The 22,705-nt window shown below is 52.3% G+C and overlaps 1 protein-coding gene across 7 annotated transcripts in view; it reads right to left on the bottom strand.

The window, feature by feature from the left end:
- The window catches only part of SMARCA4 (SWI/SNF related BAF chromatin remodeling complex subunit ATPase 4), a 92,405-nt gene that overhangs the window by 59,834 nt on the left and 9,866 nt on the right, over nucleotides 1–22,705 (bottom strand). For 6 of the 7 annotated variants that reach the window (XM_040449887.1, XM_040449889.1, XM_040449890.1 and 3 more), the window contains exons 2-11: nucleotides 13,870–14,119; nucleotides 11,657–11,789; nucleotides 10,448–10,846; nucleotides 10,013–10,111; nucleotides 8,624–8,882; nucleotides 5,962–6,088; nucleotides 5,270–5,443; nucleotides 3,599–3,772; nucleotides 2,228–2,395; nucleotides 2,060–2,110 (exon numbers count right to left, since the gene is read on the bottom strand). In XM_040449887.1, coding sequence (XP_040305821.1) covers nucleotides 2,060–2,110; nucleotides 2,228–2,395; nucleotides 3,599–3,772; nucleotides 5,270–5,443; nucleotides 5,962–6,088; nucleotides 8,624–8,882; nucleotides 10,013–10,111; nucleotides 10,448–10,846; nucleotides 11,657–11,789; nucleotides 13,870–14,091 — 1,806 coding nt within the window. In that variant the 5' untranslated portion in view covers nucleotides 14,092–14,119. Of the gene's footprint in view, nucleotides 1–2,059; nucleotides 2,111–2,227; nucleotides 2,396–3,598; nucleotides 3,773–5,269; nucleotides 5,444–5,961; nucleotides 6,089–8,623; nucleotides 8,883–10,012; nucleotides 10,112–10,447; nucleotides 10,847–11,656; nucleotides 11,790–13,869; nucleotides 14,123–22,705 lie in introns of all 7 variants that reach the window. The other variant, XM_040449888.1, reaches the window with a different exon arrangement.

Raw genomic sequence — 22,705 nt, 5'->3', positions numbered from 1 at the left:
AAAAACTAATCCAAGTAACTTTCGGGGTGGGGTGGCGCAGAGCAGGAGAGAGAGGGAGAAAGGAGGAGAGAGGGAGGGAGAGAATCTCAAGCAGGCTCCAAGACCAATGCGGAGCCCAACGTGGGGCTTGATCGCATGACCCTGGGATCATGACCTGAGCCGATATCGAGTTTGATGCTCAAATGACCAAGCCACTCAGACGCCCCCTCCAAGTAACTCTCAAATGCAGTATTTGAAGCACACAATTTCAGGCTGAATAGCTCCAAACACAAACTAAAGTAGCCAGGAGGCTTCCTTTGCAGAAGGGTGCAAGTTAGCAATTCTGAATTACTTCCTGTATGTTCTGAGACTGAGCAAATAAGGAAATATAGCATGGCTAATGGAAGCCAGGTTTCAGGCTGTTACGGTATGGAAAGAGAGAAGGATTGCACACAGAAGTATCCATGTGAACTGAAGGCTCTGAATATATAGAACTAGTGATGCAGATATAAACTGATTTCCTAGATCTTTTTGCTAAGAGGGCCTAGAAGCAATGACAACCTGTACCGATAATCACATCTAAAGAGAGATCTTGATGGCCGCCTAGCTGGCTCAGTTAGTAGAGCATGCGACTCTTGATCTCAGGATCATGAGTTCAAGCCACACTTGGGTATAGAGCTTGCCAACTTACCTTACTTACGTATATAATAGACAGAAATAGAGACAGAGAAAGAAAGAGAGATCTTGTTTTTTCACATATTCTTCTCTGGTAAAAAGAACCAAGGCACCGTGGAGAAATGACTGACTTCCAGGGTTTGGGCAAAGAAAGCAGAAGATGAACTTGGGCCATTTCAGTGTGCAAGAAGTAAGGAAGCCCTCAAAAGATACGTGAGCCAATCTGAAGGGGCTCCTACTGGCCCAAATTCAAACAATTTGAACTTCAAGATAATGACCGTAAGGATTAAACTAAAACAGAATCCTATGAGTTGGTACAAGGGGTTGGCAAACTGTTCCAAGAGCCACAGAGGAAAGAAGACAAAAAGCTTTTCCTTCCTGTAGAAAGTCATCTACAAAATGCAGAAGAAATCAGGGTGGAGGGGGGGAGCAGGAAATCACCATAACGTAACCATCATGGCAAAAACAGATACAGGCGGAGGTCATTAATGGATATAGAAGCTAGTGGGTAGAAGTTTGAGGAGTTAAAATATGTTTAAAGAGCCTCCAGTACCTCCCCAGAAGGTACTTAATAATCACAAAATGAGAAACAGTAACTTTTCAGCAGAGATGCCCTGGCAGACACCAAGGGATCAAGGTCAATGTCACCAGTGACTGAAGAAGTCTACGCCAGGCACTCTCGACGTGACGCACGGAGAAGAACACAGCGTCACTTCTGGGTCTTGTTGCCAAGAACACATAACCTGAATCTAACCAAAAGGGAAATAGCAAGTCAAACCCAAATTAAAAGCCATTATAGGAAATACTTGGCTTGTTCTCTTCAGAAATGCCAAGGTCAGAAAAGGCTAAGAAGTGAGGAGCTGTTCAAGATCAAAGGAGACCAGACAGACCGTCACTGAATGAGACGCTCGGCCACGGAGCCGCAGTGAAGGACACTAAAGGGACAGCTGGCCAAACCTTAACAAGAGCTGTGGATCTGATCATAGTATTATTGCATCCATGGAAAAGACAGACCTTGTTTTCAGGAAATATAGTGGGGGGTAAAGGGCTGTCCCGTCTGCATCTCCCAAACGGTTTCGGAAAAAGCGGTGTGTGGAAACGGGGAACCCAGGTGAGGACTAGGCAGGAATCCTATGGCCTGTAATTATGAGAGAGTGAAAACTGAAAAACAATGGCATGTGCAAAAGAAAAAAGTCTGGAAGCAAACACACCCAGGAGTTAACCACGTACCCTCCTGGGGGTGGGGTTGAGGAGGGGTGGGACGTGGCGGGGGACAGATGTGGATTCTTACCACTGTCACATAGAGCTCTGGTGAGCTTTAAACAGCTATAAAAATGTAAAGGAGGAAATAGATCGAAGCTCCCAGGGCTGGGCTGGCATTTCCAGGAAGCCCCTGATTCCTCACCTCGCCATCAGGTCCGATTGCAGGCGTCTGTCCTTCTGCGTTTTCTGCCTTCTGGAAGTAAAGAGAGAGACACGGTCACTCCCTGCCTGGGGAGGCAGCGGCACCCGCACCAAGACGGCTGCTCGGGTCCCATCAGGAGGGCAGGCACGGGGCGGGGTCCCCGCGCACCTTCTTTTTCTTTTTCTTCTTTTTCTCCTTGGCGACCTGGGCAGCCTTGTGCTGCCGCACCAGCTCTGTGAGGTTCGCCACGTACTCGTCCGTCTGCTGCAAGAGGTAGGCCAGGCGTTTGTCCTTTTTCTGGTCGATGAGCTTGCGGTAGCCCTCCTCATCTTCAGCCTGCAGAACAGCAAGGTTATGGCGTTTGCTTGCAAGAGACACATGCTCGTCCATTAGCGCCCATGGCAGGGAACCCGGGGTCAAGAAGGCCACTGGGGGTTGCTAACCGGCAACCAGCCCGCACTAAGGGAGTGCTGGGCCTCCACCACGGCCGTGCTGCATACACACCCTCCACGTAGCTATCGACTCTCCCTTCAGTATTTCCTCAACCTCTACCCAGAGCGGACCCTGAGGGGGCCTGCTAAACAGACATGCTTCTGCCAGAGGTCATCTGAAAAGGCCAACAGCAAGTCTTGGCCCCTGTGTCCACAGATACACCCCAAATCCAACACTCTCTCTGGTCTGGGCCATTTTACCGTCACAGACGCGTGCAGCAAGCCCCTCCTGGCTTTCTGATAATAAACCTGATCATGTCACCCCCAGTTTATAGCCTCCTGTGGCTCCCACTCACACTCAGAATTAAATCTAAAGCCTTCCTCATGGCCTACAAGGCCCAACAGGACTGCCCTAGGGACTCTGGCATCACTCATGCCCTCACCACGCTATTCTAAGGGCTGCCTGCCGTGCCTCGCACTTGGCTTTCTGCCACTTCAAAGCTCTTAACCTTGGTTCCTCTATCCCTGGGAGGCACTTCATCCAGGGAGTCATGCCCACCCTCCCAGAACACCCCATAAACCCCCACTCCCTCATCCTGCCTCTTTCTTGTCAGTGTACTTCACACCATCCAAAATGATCTAGTTGGTTCCGCCTGGGCACCTGCCTCTCTAGGGCCAGTGGGGGCAGCCGTGAGGGTAGGGACTGCATGCTTCTTACTCCTGTGGCCATGTACCTAGAGCAGTGCCTGCCAATATCTGCCCAGCTGGAGAATCGCCTCTGAATAGCCAGACACAAAGGGTGGGACGGAGGACAGGGATCACATCGGTCACTCTCGAACCTGGAGTCGGTGCCCCCTCCCTTTTCTGGGGAGAACACAGAGCCACCAGCTAACCAGCCTAAGGTCTTCTGATCACTGGTGGAATGAAGAGGCAAAGGTCTCAGACCAGGTCTCTTGGACGCCCAAATCCAAGCCCGTTCTTTCTCTCTGTCCCAGCGCTAACTCGACCAGTCAACCGCCTCAGCAGAACACAGGGTCTTCGATCCCTGGTGTCTGTCACACCCAAAGCACACACAAAGGGACACAAGGTCACGAAGGCAGGACTTTACCATGAGCCTCCGCATTCTCTCTTTCTCAATCCTTTCGTTTTCCTTCTTCTGTTCCCTCTCCGTGTTGGCGTGGTACGTGGCCACAGCCTTCGTGAGTTTCTGGATTTTGCCTGTGACCGATCTGTGATATTCTTTGAAATCCTTGGCATGCTGCAGAATGCTGTTGAGGTATTCCTGCAGGAACACACACAGAAAACAGGACTGGCTATTCCACAGGCTCACTACAGTGTTGCCCCAGCCAAGACAAAACTTTAAAGGCAGTTGGTTTAAAACCAAGAGGACGTAACCAAAACAGTACCAGGACACCGTCTGCCTATGCGGTTCGGCGTTCTCTGGACAAGGAAACACTCCATGCCGGTGACCGGTGGGAAGGGCCCTCCCTCGTGTACAACAGGGCAAGCCGCCTTGCTGGAGCCACCTGGCACTGAACGTAACCACTTCGAAACGCTCTGACCCTCCAACCAATTATTCCACTGCCAGGAATTTACTTTAAGGAAAACAAGCAGATATTGGCCAAAAGAATTAAAATACAAGAATGCCCAGTTTAGCGTTCTCTTTAACACTGGAAGGTTGAGAACATGCTACCTGTGCCCGAACAGGAAAATGGTTGCATAAATTACTGGATGCTGGATACACTAAGGAACACAACATACGTGTTAAAAATCATGCTTCCACAATACTTAGAACAACGTGTGTACGTATTTGTTTACAGGTGGCTACTTAACTTCTGATTATTCTGTGCACACACAAGAAAGCTACCTGGAATGATATATACCAAAAACCCTTGCTAACAGTGGTTACCAGTGTTACATAGGGAGTAAAGAGCTTTAGAAAATGTAAATGAGCAAATGGGGCGCCTGGGTGGCTCATTCGGTTAAGCATCCGACTCCTGATTTCAGCTCAGGTCATGACCTTGTGGTTTGTGAGTTCAGGCCCTGCGTTGCACTCTGCGCTGGCAGTATGGAGCCTGCTTGGGATTCTCTCTCCTTCTCTGCCCCTCCCCCACCCTCTCTCTCACTCTCTCTCAAAATAAAATTTAAAAAACTTACCAAAAAAAAACCACAATGGAAATGAGCAAACAAACAGAATCATCCCCACATCCTACTCCACACAGATTTGGTCTTCCTGACTGATCTTGTGAAAGTAAAGTCAGATCACGGCCTCCTCTGCTCAGGACCCTCCATGGCTCCCCCCTCACTCAGAGCAAAGGCCCAAGTTGTGCCCTCGGTCCATAAGCTCTCCCGTCACCTCCCCATCCTCCCCATCTCCCCACCCTGGGATCCCTGCTGGCCAGAGAACACAGGGCACATTCCAGCCCCAGGGCCTTTGCATCTTCCCCTGGATCTGCAAAGTTGCTTGCCCACATGTCCCTGTGGCTACCCTCCCTCAGGTCTCCACTCAGATCCACACTGTGTAAACAGCCCCTCCGTCACCCTCCATCCACCCCTGCTTTACGCCTCTTCATACTCCACCACCTCCCAACGTGGTATATGTGATTACGGCCCGTCCTCCCACTGCCGTTTGGTTTTGTCCACGGACATACTCTCGGTGCCCAGAATACCGTTACGGCAAACAGAAAAGACAAACAGGCAGCACGCTCAGACACAAACCAAACGAGACTCCACAGCGTGCAAGCTCAGCCGAGCCTCGCGCTGGGTGGGGACCCCGCACCTGGTGCTTCTGCCGGCGCTTGCGCTCCTGCTCGATCTTCTGCTGCTTCTCCAGCTTCTCGGTGATACGGGCCTCGCGCAGGGACTGCCGCTTGCTGCGCTTGTAGGCCTTGGCATTGAGGGCCGTCTCGAGGGCGGTGTCCCTCCTCATGCACACCACCACCTCCTGTCGCAGCTTGAGGAAGACAAGACGCGCACAACTCCGTCAGGTCCACGAGTAACTACACATCCCAAGCTAGACAGAACGCTGCTCTGGATTTCCGGAAGGATCCTTGCTAAATGCCGTCTGGAGGGGGCCCATGGGTAGCGCAAGCACAGGTCAGGAGACAACTGCTTTTGGACACCCAGAAGGTTCTCTCACACCTTCAGAGGTCTCCAGCTTCGCTTATCGTCAATCCCACAGAAAATACTTCTTACGGGTCATTCAAAATTAAAGCACCCTCAGAAACAGGCCCGTTTTTAAGTCTACTGTTTCAAAACGCGATGTGATGTCTTAGGGAAGACGCACAACTACTCATCCCAAGAACGGCTACTGTCCCACCGCTGTGCGCGACACGAGAGGAGAGATGCGCAGCCAGCTAATGAGGACGCAAGGACACTGCTGCTCTCAACGTCAAGGCGCATTTAATAACTGCCTGGCAAGTAGGAGAAAAGGCCCTTTTCCTCAAGCAGCGGGCCTGCACCTGTGCCCACCTGCCTCTGGAAGTTCAGCAGCCTGAGGGCCTTGAGCTCAATGGTCGCTTTGGTTCGCAAATCCCCGGCCAGGGACCCGGGAAGGTTTTCAAGTTCCTGAATTCGGTGTGCGATTCGAGCCTGCAGCCTGGGATACAGAGACGGAAGAAAAGAGCAGTGATGAGAGATCTTGTCTATTCACGGGAGCTCCTCTGTTCCCTGTCTTTAAAGGTGGAGCTTCAGGAGAACCTATCTCTCAAGGAAGGCAGATCCCAGTGATGAGACAAGAAATAGCTCAATAAAGGACGCCAGCCACAGCGCACAACACATAAAGAGGAGGACAGGCACAGAAACCAGAACCCGACAGGGCACACCTGCCTTCTGACATCCCAGCAGTGTGAGCGGCTTATGGAGGCAGACCAGCGTCTCTACCCCAGCCCTGGGTCTCTAATTCGCCTAGGGAGAATGCGCAGAGCAACCCTACAGGCTTCGTCTTAAAGTTCAAATGCGATAATCCCCCTTCTCAGTGTTTCGCATATTTATTAAGCACCTACTGTGTGCCAGGGACTGACCCAGGTGTTAGACCTTAGCACTAAACAAGACTAACAGGGATATTTGTTATTCTCACAGAGCTCACAAGCTTATCAACAAGACAGGCCATAAAGCAGTTAAAAATGTTTACACTAATTCCAGAGAGTACCACGTACTCTGAGAAGGGAGCTGGAAGTGAGGGAGGTGGACAGGGCCACTTTGGGCAGGTGACCTCAGCAATTAGGCCTAAATTAGCCAAAGAACCAAGCCCGGCTTCTGTAAAGGCCCTGGAGCAGTAATGAGTCTAACTTACTCAACAGAAAGAGGAACAGGGAGAGTGGAATAGGCAAGGACAAAGCCTCGGGCAGGGACTAAAAACAAAAAGGCGCTTCCTGGATGGGCAATGGGACACTAATGGCAGATTTGAACCTGGGGAAGAGATCTAAAGCAATCACTTAGAAGAGACTTCACACTGCCGTGTGGCAAACAGGCTGCACTACTGAGGGTGTATAGGTGGGGCAGACCAGGTGGCTGCGTCCACAGTGTGAAGAAGGCCACCAGTTCCTGGGACGGAGGAGGAAAGCTGAGATGAGGACACGGAGGGTGAGGGAGGGCGAGCGATAGTCAAGGGGCTGCAGGGTCTGGCCCAATGAGCTGCTGCCGGGTGCATGGAACGGAGACTGGAAGGAAACGGTGGGGGGAAGGACAGGAGGACATCCGGAAAGGCCACGTTTAAGCTGTCTAAATGCAGCTGGAGGGGAGGTGCCTAGGTACAGGGGTGGGAGCTCCGGAGCACATCACAGCTGGGGAGGCATTCTGGAGACTGTTATTGGGCAAAGATTTCCTGATACATCTGGGGATTACGGCGAATGAGGCCCAGCCCTCCCTCATGGAGCTTACATTCGTCAAGGGAGGCCAGCCCTGAATAAGTTAGCAATGCAATGGAAAAAAGGGAGAGGGAGGTACAGGGTGCTCAGGAGGCAAATCTGAGGTGCCCCAGCAGTATGGGATAGAGTGATTCAGACCTGCCGTGTGCCTGGCACCGCAGCCAGCCCCTGGCACCCAGAAGGCCTTGGCAAAGCAGCCAACAACTAGTGATGTTTGGGAAGGGCCCACCACAAAGCTTGACCGGTTGCTTGTGGAGTGTTCATGAGCCGAACATCAGCAAGGAGAAACGGGCACTTCCATTCCCACACCTACTGGGACAGCCTCTGCAGAGGGCCATTTTCCAGACTCTCGGAAAACTTCCCTGCATGTGTTCCCCCATACCCAAGCAATGGCAGTTTTATGGATTTATTCTGACACATGTGCATATAGTACTGTTTCAACAAAAGATTGGGGGTGGGGATTCAAAACAACCTGACATCCCTTATTACGGCTGAATAAATTATGGTATAGCCCCCAGGTAGATACCATGCATGCAAAAAAGGAAACCTCACTGGGGCACCTGGGAGGCTCAGTCGGCTAAGTGTCTGACCCTTGATTTTGGCTCAGGTCATGATCTCACAGTTCATGAGTTCAAGCCCCACATCAAGCTCTGCAATGACAGTGTGGGGCCTGCTTGGGACTCTCTCTCCCTCTCTCTCTGCCACCCACCCCCCACAAAGCACACACTCACTCTCTCTCAAAATAAATAAACTTAAAAAGAGAGAAAGAGGGGCGCCTGGGTGGTGCAGTCGGTTAAGCGTCTGACTTCAGCCAGGTCACGATCTCACGGTCTGTGAGTTCGAGCCCCGCGTCAGGCTCTGGGCTGATGGCTCAGAGTCTGGAGCCTGTTTCCAATTCTGTGTCTCCCTCTCTCTCTGCCCCTCCCCTGTTCATGCTCTGTCTCTCTGTCTCAAAAATAAATAAACGTTGAAAAAAAAAATTAAAAAAAAAAAAAAGAGAAAGAAAGAAAAGCTCACTTTGTACAAACAATGATCTAAGCTATGCTCCCACGGACGAACGGCGTGCACGCCATGTAGTATCTGGGACCACAGGGCTGCCCAGGCATTCACCGGATTTCTCTGGAAGGATATGTACTTATACAGAGAACCAGGCAGCTGGTGACAGCTCTCTGGTCACATACCTCACTGGCTTTCAGAACAGTGAGCCAAACCGACACGCATCAGGGCCGCCCCGAGTGAGGGGCCCCAGGCAGCCGCTCCCTCACCTGTACTCCCGCTCCTGCAGGATCTCCACAGGGTCCAGGCCCCGAGGCTTCTGGATGGGGGTGATGCGGCTCTGCTTCTGGTGCAAAGGCACCATGGGGGCAGGCTGGGCAGGCTGCCCCGGCGACTGTGTCTGGGGCGGCATCACCGGGGAGGCGGCGGGCGGGACGGCAGGGGGCGCTGGTGAGGGGCGGCCCGTGGGCTGTGGGGGGATCAGCTTCTGAGGTGTGCTCGTGGGGGCAGCAGCATTCGCCATGGGTCCTGGGGGCGGTGGGGGAAAGAGGGGTCAAGCGGCGAAGACAGAGCTTTGAATTCTGGCTCGGTTCCAGGGGTAAATGAAGAGCCTGCCGGGCACTCCCTGCCCCGGCAACAAGCTCGTCCCCGCGGCTGACTAAGCCCGTGCAGGCTGCCATGCTGCTTCCTGCTCAGGGGTCTCACTCCCTCCTGCTTCCTCTAGATCTCACCGTAGGTGCCCCTTCCCAAAGGCACGCCTGCTCAAGCACCGCTCACAGGTTTGGTCTTGCCACGTATGGCCCCCTAGGACCAGAAGTTTCCGGACTGTCATCCAGTGCCAAAGGAAGCCTACTGAGGCAATTAGCTCTTCAGTGCCCATCACTAAACCTCGTCCTTCGAGAGGACGAGGAATGAGTCCGTTTTGCCCATGCTTCATCCCAACAGATGCGCCTCTCCAATACTTAAGACCACGTTTTACACAGAACACAGAGACTGCGCACAGAAGAAATGGAACCCTGAGCCACCCTGTCACCCTGCCTGCCTCCCACAGCACTGGGGGATATTCTCAGGAGGCCAGGGGATCACACGTGGCCTCCAGGCTCGGAGGCCCAAATTCTGACGGCTGGTATTCATGGCTACAGCAATGCCGCCCCACAGCCTCGCTGCAGTCATACAATGGACCCGCTCATCAGTACCCTTCTCTTCTTGGTAAAGACAGCCCAGGATCACCATGACCCACAGGACAAGGTGGGGTGGGAATCATGCAGCGGAACCAAACTTAAACCTCTGGGAACGGACCCGGGACGGATAGACCCAAGAAGGCAGAAAGAAGCAAGGACTTGGGGCGCCTGGGTGGCTCAGTGAGTTAAGTGTTTGACTTCAGCTCAGGTCATGATCTCCTGGTTTGTGAGTTTGAGCCCCACATACTGTCAGCATGGAGCTGGCTTGGGATTCTCTCTTTCTCCCTCTCTCTCTGTCCCTCCCCCACTCATGCTCGCTCCCTCTCAAAATAAATAAATAAACTATAAAAAAATGTATATTTAAAACAAAGAAAACTAAAAGGCAAGGACTTGTCCTCAGCCCCCTCTCGGGTTCTGCATGGCGCAAGCTCGTGAAGAGCAGGGAACAGGCATGCCACCAAGACAGAGGAGACTTACCTTCAGGCCAAGGCTTGGGAGGCCCTCCGGGGGGCTGACCTGGCATCCCAGGGGGCACACCTGAGGGTCCGGGGGGGGGCATGTTGGGCCCTCCCATACCTGCACACGGGGAGAAACAAGAGAATAAAAGGCATCCTGTGTTTATGCCCGCATCCACCCCCACGGGCAGTCCTGGCTCCAGGGGACACAGCCAACAACAGCCCCTCAGTGTGGACGAGAGGTCAGGGTGGGGGGGGAGGAGAGCGGAGAGGCGGTGGGAGGAACTTGCATCGCGCTGGCAGCCCCGCCTGCCCGAGCGCCGAGTGCTGACGCCGCGCTGTCTCTGGGGGGACGCATGCGGGCAGCACGGCCCAGGTCGGCTGACACTGCTGCCCCATCCCGGTCGGTTCGCCCAGTCCCCTCCCTACCCCGAGCGCTGTGGACGGTGGGTCTTACCGTGAGGCCGGCTGTAATTTGGAGGTGCTGGTCCTGGACCTGGCCCGGGGCCGGGGCCGGGGCCGGGTCCCGTGGCGGACACAGAGGGTGGAGGTAGCGTTGGCATCTGCTGCTGCATCCCAGGCATCGGCCGCTTCCCCTGCACCGCCATCTGCAGGTGGTCGGGGAGGGGCTGGCCCCTGGCCAGCATCTTGTAGGCCATGATCTGGGCTCTGAGCTGATGCAGCTGGTTCTGGTTAAACGGAGTCGGGCCCCGGTTCTGCTGTCCCAAAGCCTGGGGATCGGCGCCGTCCAGCGGGGCCCCTCCTGGCCCAGACGACATCTGTGGGCCTGAGGATGGGCCGCTGGCTGGAACCGGACTGGAGGCGTGCTCGGAGCCACCCAGAGGGGAGGGGTAACCTGTGGGGCCACGTGGATCCAAGTGGTCACTCGGCAACACACATTCTAGGACGTCTAAGGCAAAGACGGCAACCTTTCGGCTGCGCTGACACCAGCTCCTGTCTCGAGACGGGGGTGGCCAAGGGACTCTACTCCTGTGATTCAAATGACAAGTGCCCAGAGAGAGGACACGCTCTGGCAGCCTAACCAGCAGCTGGCACAACTGGTTTGGTGTTGGCTCAGCTTTCAGCAAGTTGCCAAGGGTCAATGCTGGGATGTTACACAGATCCAGGCCTCCCTCAGGCCTGCCCCCTGCCCCCCAGCTAGGACAGAATGCTCCTCTGACCCCCATGTAGAGCCCCTGGGCGCAATGAGCTTCCCACCGATAAGAGGAAATCATATACTCCATCAATTCTCAAGCTGCCCTGTTCAGAAAAACCACCTGGAAGGCTTGTTAAAACAGAGCCCCACCCCCACCCCAAGATTCTGTCGCAGAAGCTAAAGTGGGGCCCGGGAAGGTGTATCCTTAATATGCTCCTGGGTAGCTTGGGAGCTGCCAGCCCGAGGCGCCCACTCTGCTCAGCCCCCATCTAACCTCCAGTGCTTCACATGGATCCACCCCTTTGGCGTCCCCACTCCCGGGGCTGCTCAAAGACAGACTGGCCTGAGACGGGCACCAGCCAAGCCCAACCCCAAGCCCAACAGTCTCCCAAGGGCTGAAGTGTCCTGAGTCTACCCTGTATGTGCCTACGGGAGACCCAACTAGAAAAATGACCTCAGGGCACCCAGGGGGACAACACATACAAGGAAAGAAGAGTAATCAAACGGTACCTTGGGAGTGCTGGTCCATGGGGCTTGGCGGGGGCCCCATCCCTGCGTGGGCCCCCGACCGCATCCCCATTCCCTTCATCTGGTTGTAGCGGGGATCATCCGACATGCCCTTCTCGTGCATGGACTCCATTGGCTGTAAGAGGGGATGATGAAAAGGCAAGATCAGCAAGAGGGAACAGGAAGAGGCAGGAGGCAAAGGGCCACCCGAGAGAAGTTCACTGCCACTGAAAATGTCCACCCAAGGTCGCCATGGTATATATTGAATCGCCAATGTGACCAAGCAGCTTAGGTCCAAGCTACGGTCCTGATACCTACACTAAGTGTCAAGTAGATGCATGAAGCAATGTCACACAGCGATGGCTGACCACCTAGGCGGCTAGAGATCTGGAGGCGAAGGGACAGATGGATCAGGAAGCCAGGAGACAGTTTCAGATGGCCAAAATCCCATGAGGAAAGGACATGAGCTCCTGGTGAGGAGCTGTTTATGACTGGGACACCAAGCTCGCCATTAATTGTCAGAAGGAGACCTGGTGACAAGTCTTTGGATCAGGAATCCTCTTCCTTGGGAGACTGTAAGTCAGAGGGACAAACAGAAATTTCTGCCTGTAAGTATGGTTACACTACACTAGGTGTCCTCGCTGATCTGAGATCAGCCTCCAGCCTACTAGTTGGGAGGAAAGCTGTCTGTGGCATGGTTCCATCCCTCCTGAGAGCGATGACACCCATTTTCCCTCAGCACTAAGTACTTCCCCTATTGCAATAGCTGGTGAAGGGGACATCTTCCGGGACCCTTCCAGGACACTGCTAGGCCCTGACTGGCCCAAATATCCCGGTCCCCGGGGACAGTCTAATGGGTGGCCCAGCTGACTACAACTCAGTGTGTGCCACAAGAGAAGGAAGATGGGAGGAAGAGAGGGTGCTTGGCTGGGACCACGAGGAGCAGCTTCATACGCAGGAAGAGGGTGCAGCCCTCGGGAAGGGAACTTCTCCGCAGACGAGGAGTGTCCCGCTACCCCTGGGCCCTGGCTCCTAACACTGTGCAGGACAAATGGTAGGTGTGGGGTGTGTGCCAGTGATAAGAGAAAAAAAAACCAAAATGTGCAGAGAGGGAAAGAGGAGGCTGTGCTGGAGAAGCCAGACTAAATCAGCGAGGGGAGGGAGGGGGCTGGTTCACTAACTGCTTCCCAGGAAGTGACAAGAAAGATACTGTTGCCAGAAATGTGTGGGAGGGGCACCTGGGTGGCTCAGTAGGTTGAGCGTCCGACTTTGGCTCAGGTCATGATCTTGGGGTTCGTGAGTTCGAGCCCCATGTCGGGCTCTATGCTGACATCTCAGAGCCTGGAATTGCTACGGATTCTATGCCTCCCTCTCTCCCTGCCCCTCCCCTGCTCACACTGTCTCTTTCTCTCAAAATAAATAAACATTAAAAAAAATAAAAATACAAAACGTGTAGGAGATGGGGAAGGCAGGGAGGACCCAGAGGCACAAGATGGCTCTGCCATGGACACAGTGAGGGACCATTTCTCTGAGAGCCTACTTCCTCATCTGTAAAATGGGCACAATAACCACCTACACCTAATGGGTGGGGCAGCGGGGGGGGTGGGGTGGGGAGGGGAGATTAAGTGGAATGGGGTACAAACACATGGATGGCCCTGGTAGGGAGGCTATGGGGGTCAACACAGAACCCTGACCTCCAGGCCACACAATCTGCATATTCTGCGAGGGTCTCCTGTGGTTTCTGAGACTTGAACACATCACCTTTTCCTTTAGATGCTCATACATATAAGAGGATGTTTCCTCGCTTCCCCAACCACCACCCAGGAACACAGGGAGAAAGAAAAATTATTTGTGTTGGGAGGCTTTTTTTACACCCCATTGGCAAAAAACATCCCTGATCAGTTCAAGTAAGTCGTTATGACAGTGAGTGGCGCCCAAGCGCAGGATCAAGTAGGGATAAGGGGCACCCACTGCTCTGCTTCGTAAGTTACACAGGTGAGTGTGGGAAACCAAGTGACACAGCTACTTTTTAAGGAGCTGGGCACTTTTTATTCATTAACGAAAGACAACCCTGGAGCAGTGTTAGCGCGTTTCCCACGTGGAATGCTGGGTGTGGGAGACACACGGTGGAAAGGCTGCTGGCTGGCAGCAGAAGCCAGGATGCACGGCTGATCACGCAGACCCAGCCAATCGGTCAGTGGGCCCGGGCTCCCTACCTTGTGCATCTGATGCATGTTGTCCTGAGGGTACCCTCCAGGCCCCTGGGTCGGGATGGGGTGTCCTGCTGAGGGAGGCCCCGGACTGGGCCCCATCATGCTGTGGGCAGAGCCCGGCGAGGGGCCTGGGCTAGGGCCCAACATGGCTCCAGGGGAGGGGCCCGGGCCCGGGGAAGGGCCTGGCCGAGGAGTTCCGCCCAGCGGTGGGTCTGGAGTGGACATCTTCACAGGAGCAGCAGACAGTGGTCTCCTGCTAGAAAGAAGTCTTGGTCAGTCTGGGGTCGTAGCCACCACCAGGGAGAGTCAGAGCTGGCAAGGGAGGGCCACACGTAGTATTGTAAGCAGCACCAATCTGACAGGGTGCTGTCACCTTTGACGGGCAACCCCCACCACCCAGACCTTTCTCCTCCCTTCTTCTCAGAGGAGATAATACATCGGGCATACAAAATCAGATCACAGTCTCCCCCGAGGAATGGGACTCCGGAGGTGGAGGTATACAGCCACTGTCCCACCTGGGGATTCACTTCCCTTGCTGTTATTCTGATCACAGCAAAGAGAACGTCTCAGGGTGGTGCCCATACACCCTTCACGCCTAACACCTGCCATCTTCCGATTTGACAAAAAGGGAGAGCAAGACTAAGACTCAAAGCCTTTGCTGGCAACAGAATCCACCTGGGCCTTGGGACACTCAACAGAACCAAATATTCATGGCAAGTGATGCCGGTTTCCCATTTAAGGCGGTGAGACCAAGTCCCTTTTAAATTAAATGAATACAAGTTTAACATGTAGGTTCATTTAAAGTATTACACAAATAAAGGCGCTCGATATCTCAGATACTTCCACAGTGATATTCACGTGTCTAAAGTCCAATGAAAGTTTCCATAATCTGAAAACTGATGTTCAGAACTACGACCCAGAGCCACGACGAGATCCAAACATATGCTAAGGGGGAAAAAAAAGTCGAATGATGGTGGCAAGGTGATTAATTATGCTTGCTAAGACAGGGCCACGAGCTGGTAAATTTCATCCAGTTTTCTACAGTAAGGATTCTAGGTTCAGGTAACCCTTCATCTGTTGCATAGTTACATATAGCCTTAAATACAATTCTCTTCAATTTAAGAACTTCTTTCATGATGATGGAGGAATACATCTTCAGGGCTGAAAGGTAGAAAACACAAGATCACAAGAACTTAAAATCTCCCAGCACCACACCAGACACACAGAGGTGAAGTGCTTACCAGCCCTGCAGGGAGCAACGAGCAACCAAGCCCTCCTTATCCGAGCCAGGCAGGGTGACGGGGGTGGGGGTGGGAAGAAGGGGCTGGGGGTTTCCTCAGAGACGTGGGCCACCACCAGAGCCATAAGGATGGAGCTGAGCCGGCCAAGGCAGAGAGCTGCCCTCATATGGCTGCCGGGACTCCCACCACACTTCACTGCCTCCCTTCTAGACTGTTCCACACGCAGGCACACACATCCTCAACAGTATTACTCAGCACATGCTAGGCAAGCTTCTCTTCACAGAATTCTACCCAGGACCACCTTTAACATGTAATAGTCTTCAAAAGAGGATTTCTAGTGGATTTCTGCTGTGTTCTCTCATTCTGCCACATACCGAGTTATTTAAAAGCCCCTCTCTTGTTGGCATGTCTCAAATGTGGGCTTTGTTTCTGTAGACTTTTCTGGTGTTGGGAGAGACTCTCTTTGTCCTGAAACTTTACTGGGCTCTTCTGGTTCTAAGGATAAATTTTGTCAAGAAGTCTAAGAACATTTTTAATTCTCTTGATTAAAACAAAGTAAAGTTTTCATTTGAAAGATGGGCATATTTTCCTGGATAATCGATCAAAAGCCAAAACGTCTTTGTCCCAGTTTCATGGCTAAATAATCAGAGCAGAGAGAATCAGAAACTTTGGCAGGGCATGGACCAGTGACCAGTGCACCAGCCTGACTAGGAACAGACCCAATTGCTCAAAAAAGTGCTCACAATCCCTTCCTCACAAATCCAAAATCCCATAAGCCCAGAGACGGGGAGAATCAAACTTTCAAAAAACAGAGACAAATGTGGAGCGCCTGGGTGACTCAGTCAGTTAAGAATCCGACTTCGGCTCAGGTCATGATCTCAAGGTCAGTGAGTTCGAGCCCCACGTTGGGCACTGTGCTGACAGCTCAGAGCCTGGAGCCTGCTTCGGATTCTGTCTCCCTCTCTCTCTGCACCTGGCCTGCTCACGCTCTGTTCTGTCTCACAAAAATGAATAAACGTTAAAAAAAAAAATTTTTTTTTTTTAAATAGAGGCAAATTCATTTAGAAGCAAAATCAGACCTGATTCAGACATGTGTGAACAGTCCTACCTTCTGCTACAGAACTAGGATCCTGTTACCTCCAGACGCCGCTCCAGGCTCTGCCACGTGGGTGACCTGTATCCCAATCGTTTTCTAAAATGCTGATTCTCAAGTCTGAAACCTCCAGCCCAGGGTTTGTCTAGGGCAAGACGCACCTGCAGTCATACTTCACAGGTGGACACCTGAGTGACATGAACATAGCCACGGCCGGGGCCAAGGAAGATGGCTCCTCAGGGCGCCCCTCTGGACCCTTTGCGCCCACAGGGCCTCTCAGGCCCAGAGAGACTGCAGCGAGGTGACAAGAGAGACAGCGGCCCCCAAAATACTCAAAGGAGTCCCATGGCATCTGGGAGCTCACGGATGCTTTCTCAACTGAAGGTCTCTATTCTTTTTTTTTTTAATGTTTTTGAGACAGAGAGAGACAGAGCATGAACGGGGGAGGAGCAGAGAGAGAGAGGGAGACACAGAATCTGAAGCAGGCTCCAGGCTCTGAGCTGTCAGCACAGAGCCCGATGCGGGGCTCGAACTCATGGACCGTGAGATCGTGACCTGAGCCGAAGTCAGACGCTTAACCGACTGAGCCACCCAGGGGCCCCTGAAGGTCTCTATTCTAAGTCAAGCCCACTGAAACCAATAGCAAAATAAAATCTAGGGAACGTCATCTAGGGATGATGTCATCTCCTTACCTAAAGGCAGATGTGCCAAAGAGCAAACACTGGGGAGTGTCTTTGGAATGATGGTTCTTCTAAAAGTAGTTGATACTTAGTGTCAGACCTTCTTCCCATCAAAATGCGGGGTACCTCTAGAAATTAATTACCTCCACCCACAGCAGCACTAACTTCATCAGCAGACACATGAAGTTTGCTGAAGATGCTGGAGGGCATCAGATAATAATTTTGTGCCAAAATAAGGCAACATCTACCTTTGAGAAGTACAGGGTTTCAGAAGAAACTTTTTTTAAATGCATCTGTTTTTTTAAGTTTCTGTCTTTGAGAGAGAGAGAGAGAGAGAGAGAGAGAGAGAGAGAGAGAAAGCACAAGCAAGGGAGGGTCAGAGAGAGGAGGAGGAGGAGGAGGAGGAGGAGGAGGAGAGAGAGAGAATCCTAAGCAGGCTCCTCACCAAGAGTGCAGAGCCCGATGTGGGGCCAATCCCACGAACCGTGAGATCATGACCTAAGTCAAAGTTGGACACTCAACTGACCAAGCCACTCAGGTGCCCCTGTATTTTTTCATTCCTAAAAAAAAAATTTTTTTAGGGACACCTGGGTGGCTCAATCGGTTAAGCGTCCGACTTCAGCTCAAGTCATGAACTCGCAGTTTGTGAGTTCAAGCCCCGCATCGTGCTGTGCTGACAGCTCAGAGCCTGGAGCCTGCTTCGGATTCTGTCTCCCTCTCTCTCTGTTCCTCCCCTGTTCGCACTCTGTCTCTGTCTCTCAAAATTAAATACAGATTAAAAAAATTTTTTTGTTTTTAGTTTTTAAGTTTATTTATTTATTTATTATTTTTTTTATTATTTAAAAAAAATTTTTTTTTTCAACGTTTATTTATTTTTGGGACAGAGAGAGACAGAGCATGAACGGGGGAGGGGCAGAGAGAGGAAGACACAGAATCGGAAACAGGCTCCAGGCTCTGAGCCATCAGCCCAGAGCCTGATGTGGGGCTCGAACTCACGGACCGCGAGATCGTGACCTGGCTGAAGTCGGACGCTTAACCGACTGCGCCACCCAGGTGCCCCTAAGTTTATTTATTTGTGGGGGGAGAGGCAGAGAGACAATCCCAAGCAGGCTCCGCGCTGTCAGCACAGAGCCCAATGCGGGACTCAAACCCACGAACCATAAGACTATAACCTGAGCCGAAATCAAGAGTCAGACACTTCACCAGCTGAGAAACCCAGGAGCCCCCACAACAGGCTTTTAAAAATGGCATTTGCAGGGCGCCTGGGTGGTTCAGTCAACCGGTTAAGTGTCCAACTTCCGCTCAGGTCACGATCTCACGGTTACAGTTTGTGAGTCTGAGCTCCACGTCAGCTCTGTGCTGACAGCTTGGAGCCTGGAGCTTGCTTCAGATTCTGTGTCTCCCCCTCTCTCTCTGCCCCTCCCCTGCTCATACTCTCTCTCTTTCTCAAAAACAAATAAAACATTAAAAAAATAAAGTAGGGCACCTGGGTGGCTCAATCGGTTAAGAGTCTGAGTCTTTTATTCGGCTCAGGTCATGCAGTCATGCTTTGTGAGATCAATTTCCGAGTCCAGCTCTGTCCTGACAGCGTGGAGCCTGTTTGGGATTCTCTCTTTTCTCTGCCTGTCTCCCACATGTGTGTACGCATGCACGCGCTCTCTCTCAAAATAAATGATCCTTAATAAATAAATAAAGTAATAAAAATAATACAAATGGCATTTGCTTCAGAAGCTGTCACCTCTGAACTGTCAGGTTGCGATGAGGCAGGTAAGTGCACGGAGCCACCGGCAGCAAACTCATTTCTGGACTGAAAGCTCAGACACACGTGGGGAGTGACAGTAAAAGGAACCCAAAAAGTACAGACACAATGCAAAACCTTCCTGAGCAGCGCAGTGGGGTGGGCTCCCCCAAACCCTGATGCGCCCCATCAGGGTGCTGGCGTCTGCACGCAGACACACACTGGCAGGCCCCCAGCATCATGATGGAGAGGACAGGAAAGTGGAACGGGAGCAGCTCTCTGGTCCCGGGTGTGAAGAGGGAGCATCGGATTCACTCGCACGGAGTGTCAGCACACCTAGGCGTACAGCTGGATGAATCCCAGATCAGACCGAACACTTCCAACATTCTTGAAGGCATCTGGGCCCCTCCCATGAAGACCACCCCCCCAGAGGGAAACACTGCTCTGCCTCTACCACTCCTCGGTTTCACCCGGTACTGAACTGCATCTGGAAAAAAAAACAAAAGAAAAACCCACAGTGGTATCCTCTGGCTCTTCTGCAAGGGGCCCCCACATTGCTGGGACGGTGGTCATTCGTTCTTCTTCATCTGCCCACTCTCCTATTCGCAGACCCTGTGCGGCCAGGTTTGGGCTGTCGCGACTAAAGCTGCTACCAACGTCATCTGGCAGACGCACGCATTCATTTTCCTTGGGGACCCAGGAGTGGAACCGTTAGTCAGAGGAAGGCATAAATTTGGCTCTGGTAAGCATCGCCAGCTTTCCAAATCAGGACCACAGTCCCACACACCGCCATCCCCGCAGCAGAGGGTAATGCATTCCAGCTCCTCTCTGTCAACGCTGGCGCTCGGCACTGTCGGTCCCTGTAACTTGTAACTGTTCCAGTTGAGTGTATAATCGTATCTTATAATTTTCTTTGGCACTTCCCTTGCAACCAATGGCATCGAATCCCTTTCTGTATGCTGACTGGCCACTGAGATACTCACTTCTGCAGAGGCCCTGTTCTCACTAATGCTTCACTTGGGGATATGTGGTTCCTCTCCGAGTCTGGGGCTCACCCTTGCATTCTCCTAAGGGTGTCTCGGGATGTAGAGAAGTTCTTATTTTGTTTATTTTCTGCCTTTTCCTCTTTTATTTATTTTAATATAATTTGTTGTCAAGTTGGCTAACATACAGCGTATACAGTGTGTTCTTGGTTTGGGGGGTAGATTCCCAAGATTCATCACTTACATACAACACCCAGTGCCCAGAGAAGTTCTTATTTTAATGGTGTCTTATTTACCAGGTTTGTCCTTACATGGTTAATGGTTTTGGCGTCCTGTTCAAGAAAATTTTTTTCTCCCTGAGATCGTGAGAAACATGTATTTGGTTTCTGCCTTCAGTTTTGGACTAAAACCCTTGTAATTTCCTCAGGGATAGGAGGGTCTTTTATTCTAACGAAGGGACTCTTGGTGGGCTCCTGGATAGCTTCAGGATGGGGGCTGGTTGCCAGAAAGACCAAACCATGACTAGAAGCTTCAGCCCCATCCTCCAAAGAGGGGAGAGGAATTGGAAAGTGAATTAATACACGTCTACATAATAAAGCATCCATAAAAACTCTAAGAGGCTAGGAGAGCTTTATGGGTTGGTGAGCACATCCATGTGCTAGGAGGATGGTGCATTCCTACTCCATGGGGACAGAAGTTCCTGGGATCAGGATCCTTCTAGACCTCAGTTTATTTACTTCTTCATACGGCTATTCATCCCTATCCTTTACAATGTCCTTTATAATAAACTGGCAAACATAGGTAAATGTCTCCTCAAGGTTGGTGAGCTATTATATCAAATAATTAAACCTGAGAAGGGGGTCATGGGAACCCCATTTGTAACCAAGTTGGACAGAAGTGCGGGTAACCTGGGGACCTATTCCTTGTGACCGGTGCCTGCAGTGGGGGGGCCGTCTTGTGGGACTGAGCCCCTAACCTCTGAGGTCTGCACTAACTTTGGGTAATCAGTGTCAGAGCTGAAGTGTAGGACACTCAACTGGTATCTGCAGAAACTTGCTCGGTGTGGAAAACCTGTACATTTGGTGTTAGAGTGCTGTGAGCAGAGGAAATCGGTTTTCCTTTACTATCTCAAGGTCACGGAGATAGAGGAAGGAAAGGGATATTTTCAACTCCAGAGAGACTGTGACTCACTCCGCTCCCTAGGGATTTACAACTGCTGAGGATGTTACCAGTCACAAAGAAGCCACAGGGAAGATGACCCAGCCAGAGCGGGGAGGCAGGGCTGCGGGCCCATTTGGTGGCAAGGACCCAGATGTACTCACCGAGTGCACACCGCTACACTTCCCAGAGGGACTATCAAGGGCTCACGGACAGAGGGCTCCCTGAGGCTCAGGCCACCGTGTGACTCGCTGCGGTGCGGCACGGACTCTGAGTGTGGACTTTACCACTTGCCAACCACATGATCCTAGGTGGGCGACTTACCTCCACCAACCCGTTTCCTCCTCCGTAGGCTGGTGCGGAGGCCAATCCCCCCCTCAGGGGTCACAGCCAGCATCCCGCGAGTGAACGCATGCAAGGCTCGTAAGGGCAGAAAGTAATGCCGCACCGCAGGCGAAATCCAGGGCCTCCACATTCACCGAGCGGTCGCTTACTGCTTGTCACTACTGACCCAGAAGCAGCGGCCTCCTCTTCTCATAAAAACATGAGTAAACCGGGGCGCCTGGGTGGCTCAGTCGGTTGAGCGGCCGACTTCGGCTCAGGTCATGATCTCACGGTCTGTGAGTTCGAGCCCCACGTCAGGCTCTGTGCTGACAGCTCGGAGCCTGGAGCCTGTTTCGGATTCTGTGTCTCCCTCTCTCCGACCCTCCCCCGTTCATGCTCTGTCTCTCTCTGTCTCAAAAATAAATAAACGTTAAAAAAAAATATTTAAAAAAAAAGCACGAGTAAACCAAGCCACGGAGTAAGTAACTGCTCTGGAGAATGTGCTTCCTAAACTTAGCCTCCCCCGCAGGACAAACCTCAAAGGATGCTCCTGTCCAGAAGTGCTCAGGAACAAACCCAGGAAGTAGAGGTTGCACAAGGCAGCTTTGCGGAACCGGAGGAGGAACAGTGGCTGCCTGAAGGCCGCACGGCCCCGTGCAAAGACCGGCTGCCCCAAGTGATGAGGTCCGCCCTGGCAATCGACGGGCAAGATCCAAGCTGCTGCAAATTCTCCCTTGCCCTCTCGGATCCCGCTGACACAAATGCGGTGTTGTTACCCACCATCAAGCCCCTTTTGGCCAGCCAACCCTTCTTAAAGGGCAGGGGTGGGCCTGGCCCTCGAGAGAACTGCGTATGATATGGGACAGGGCACTACTGCGATCCAGCGTGGTGCCCGCTCAGGAGGGCCTGAAAGCTCGGCCAGAAATTTCAGAAGGGAGGTGGATCTGAGGGCAAGGACCAGCCCAGCCCTCTCCCCACCCCTTCTTCCCTCATCACCAAACACCTCCACCTTTCCTATACAGTAAACTGAGGATTTGGCATTTTCAGCAAATTCCCTGGATCCCCAAGGTTGTCCTATGGTCCTAGGGTTTCAGGTGGCTTCCATCATTCAGACCAGACTCCTGCAAGTCTCCCTGTGATGAGTCACTTGGTGTCTGGGCTGGAAAAAAGAAGGTAATTAAACACAAACACTGAAATCCATCTCAGACCAGTCAGCCACACCTAAGCAGTAGAGAAAAGTGAAGCACAAGGGGACAAACAGTACCACCACTAGCACGTATTTCTGGGAGCCTAAGTGTGTGGCCTGTGGGTTAAGTGCGTCTGGGGGCTCCATGAGAAGGGAACAGAACCTGGGAATCTGGGTAGGCAGCCCAAAGGAATGTGATGGCAGATAAAACTACTCTGGGGTTGGGGCGCCTGGGTGGCGCAGTCAGTTAAGCGTCCGACTTCAGCCAGGTCACGATCTCGCGGTCCGTGAGTTCGAGCCCCGCGTCGGGCTCTGGGCTGATGGCTCAGAGCCTGGAGCCTGTTTCCGATTCTGTGTCTCCCTCTCTCTCTGCCCCTCCTCCGTTCATGCTCTGTCTCTCTCTGTCCCAAAGATAAATAAACGTTGGAAAAAAAAA

Source organism: Herpailurus yagouaroundi, unplaced genomic scaffold (genome assembly GCF_014898765.1).
Source record: "Herpailurus yagouaroundi ecotype Mexico unplaced genomic scaffold, PumYag 200, whole genome shotgun sequence".
NCBI lineage: Eukaryota > Metazoa > Chordata > Mammalia > Carnivora > Felidae > Herpailurus > Herpailurus yagouaroundi.
This window is presented reverse-complemented; position numbering and strand designations above follow the sequence as displayed.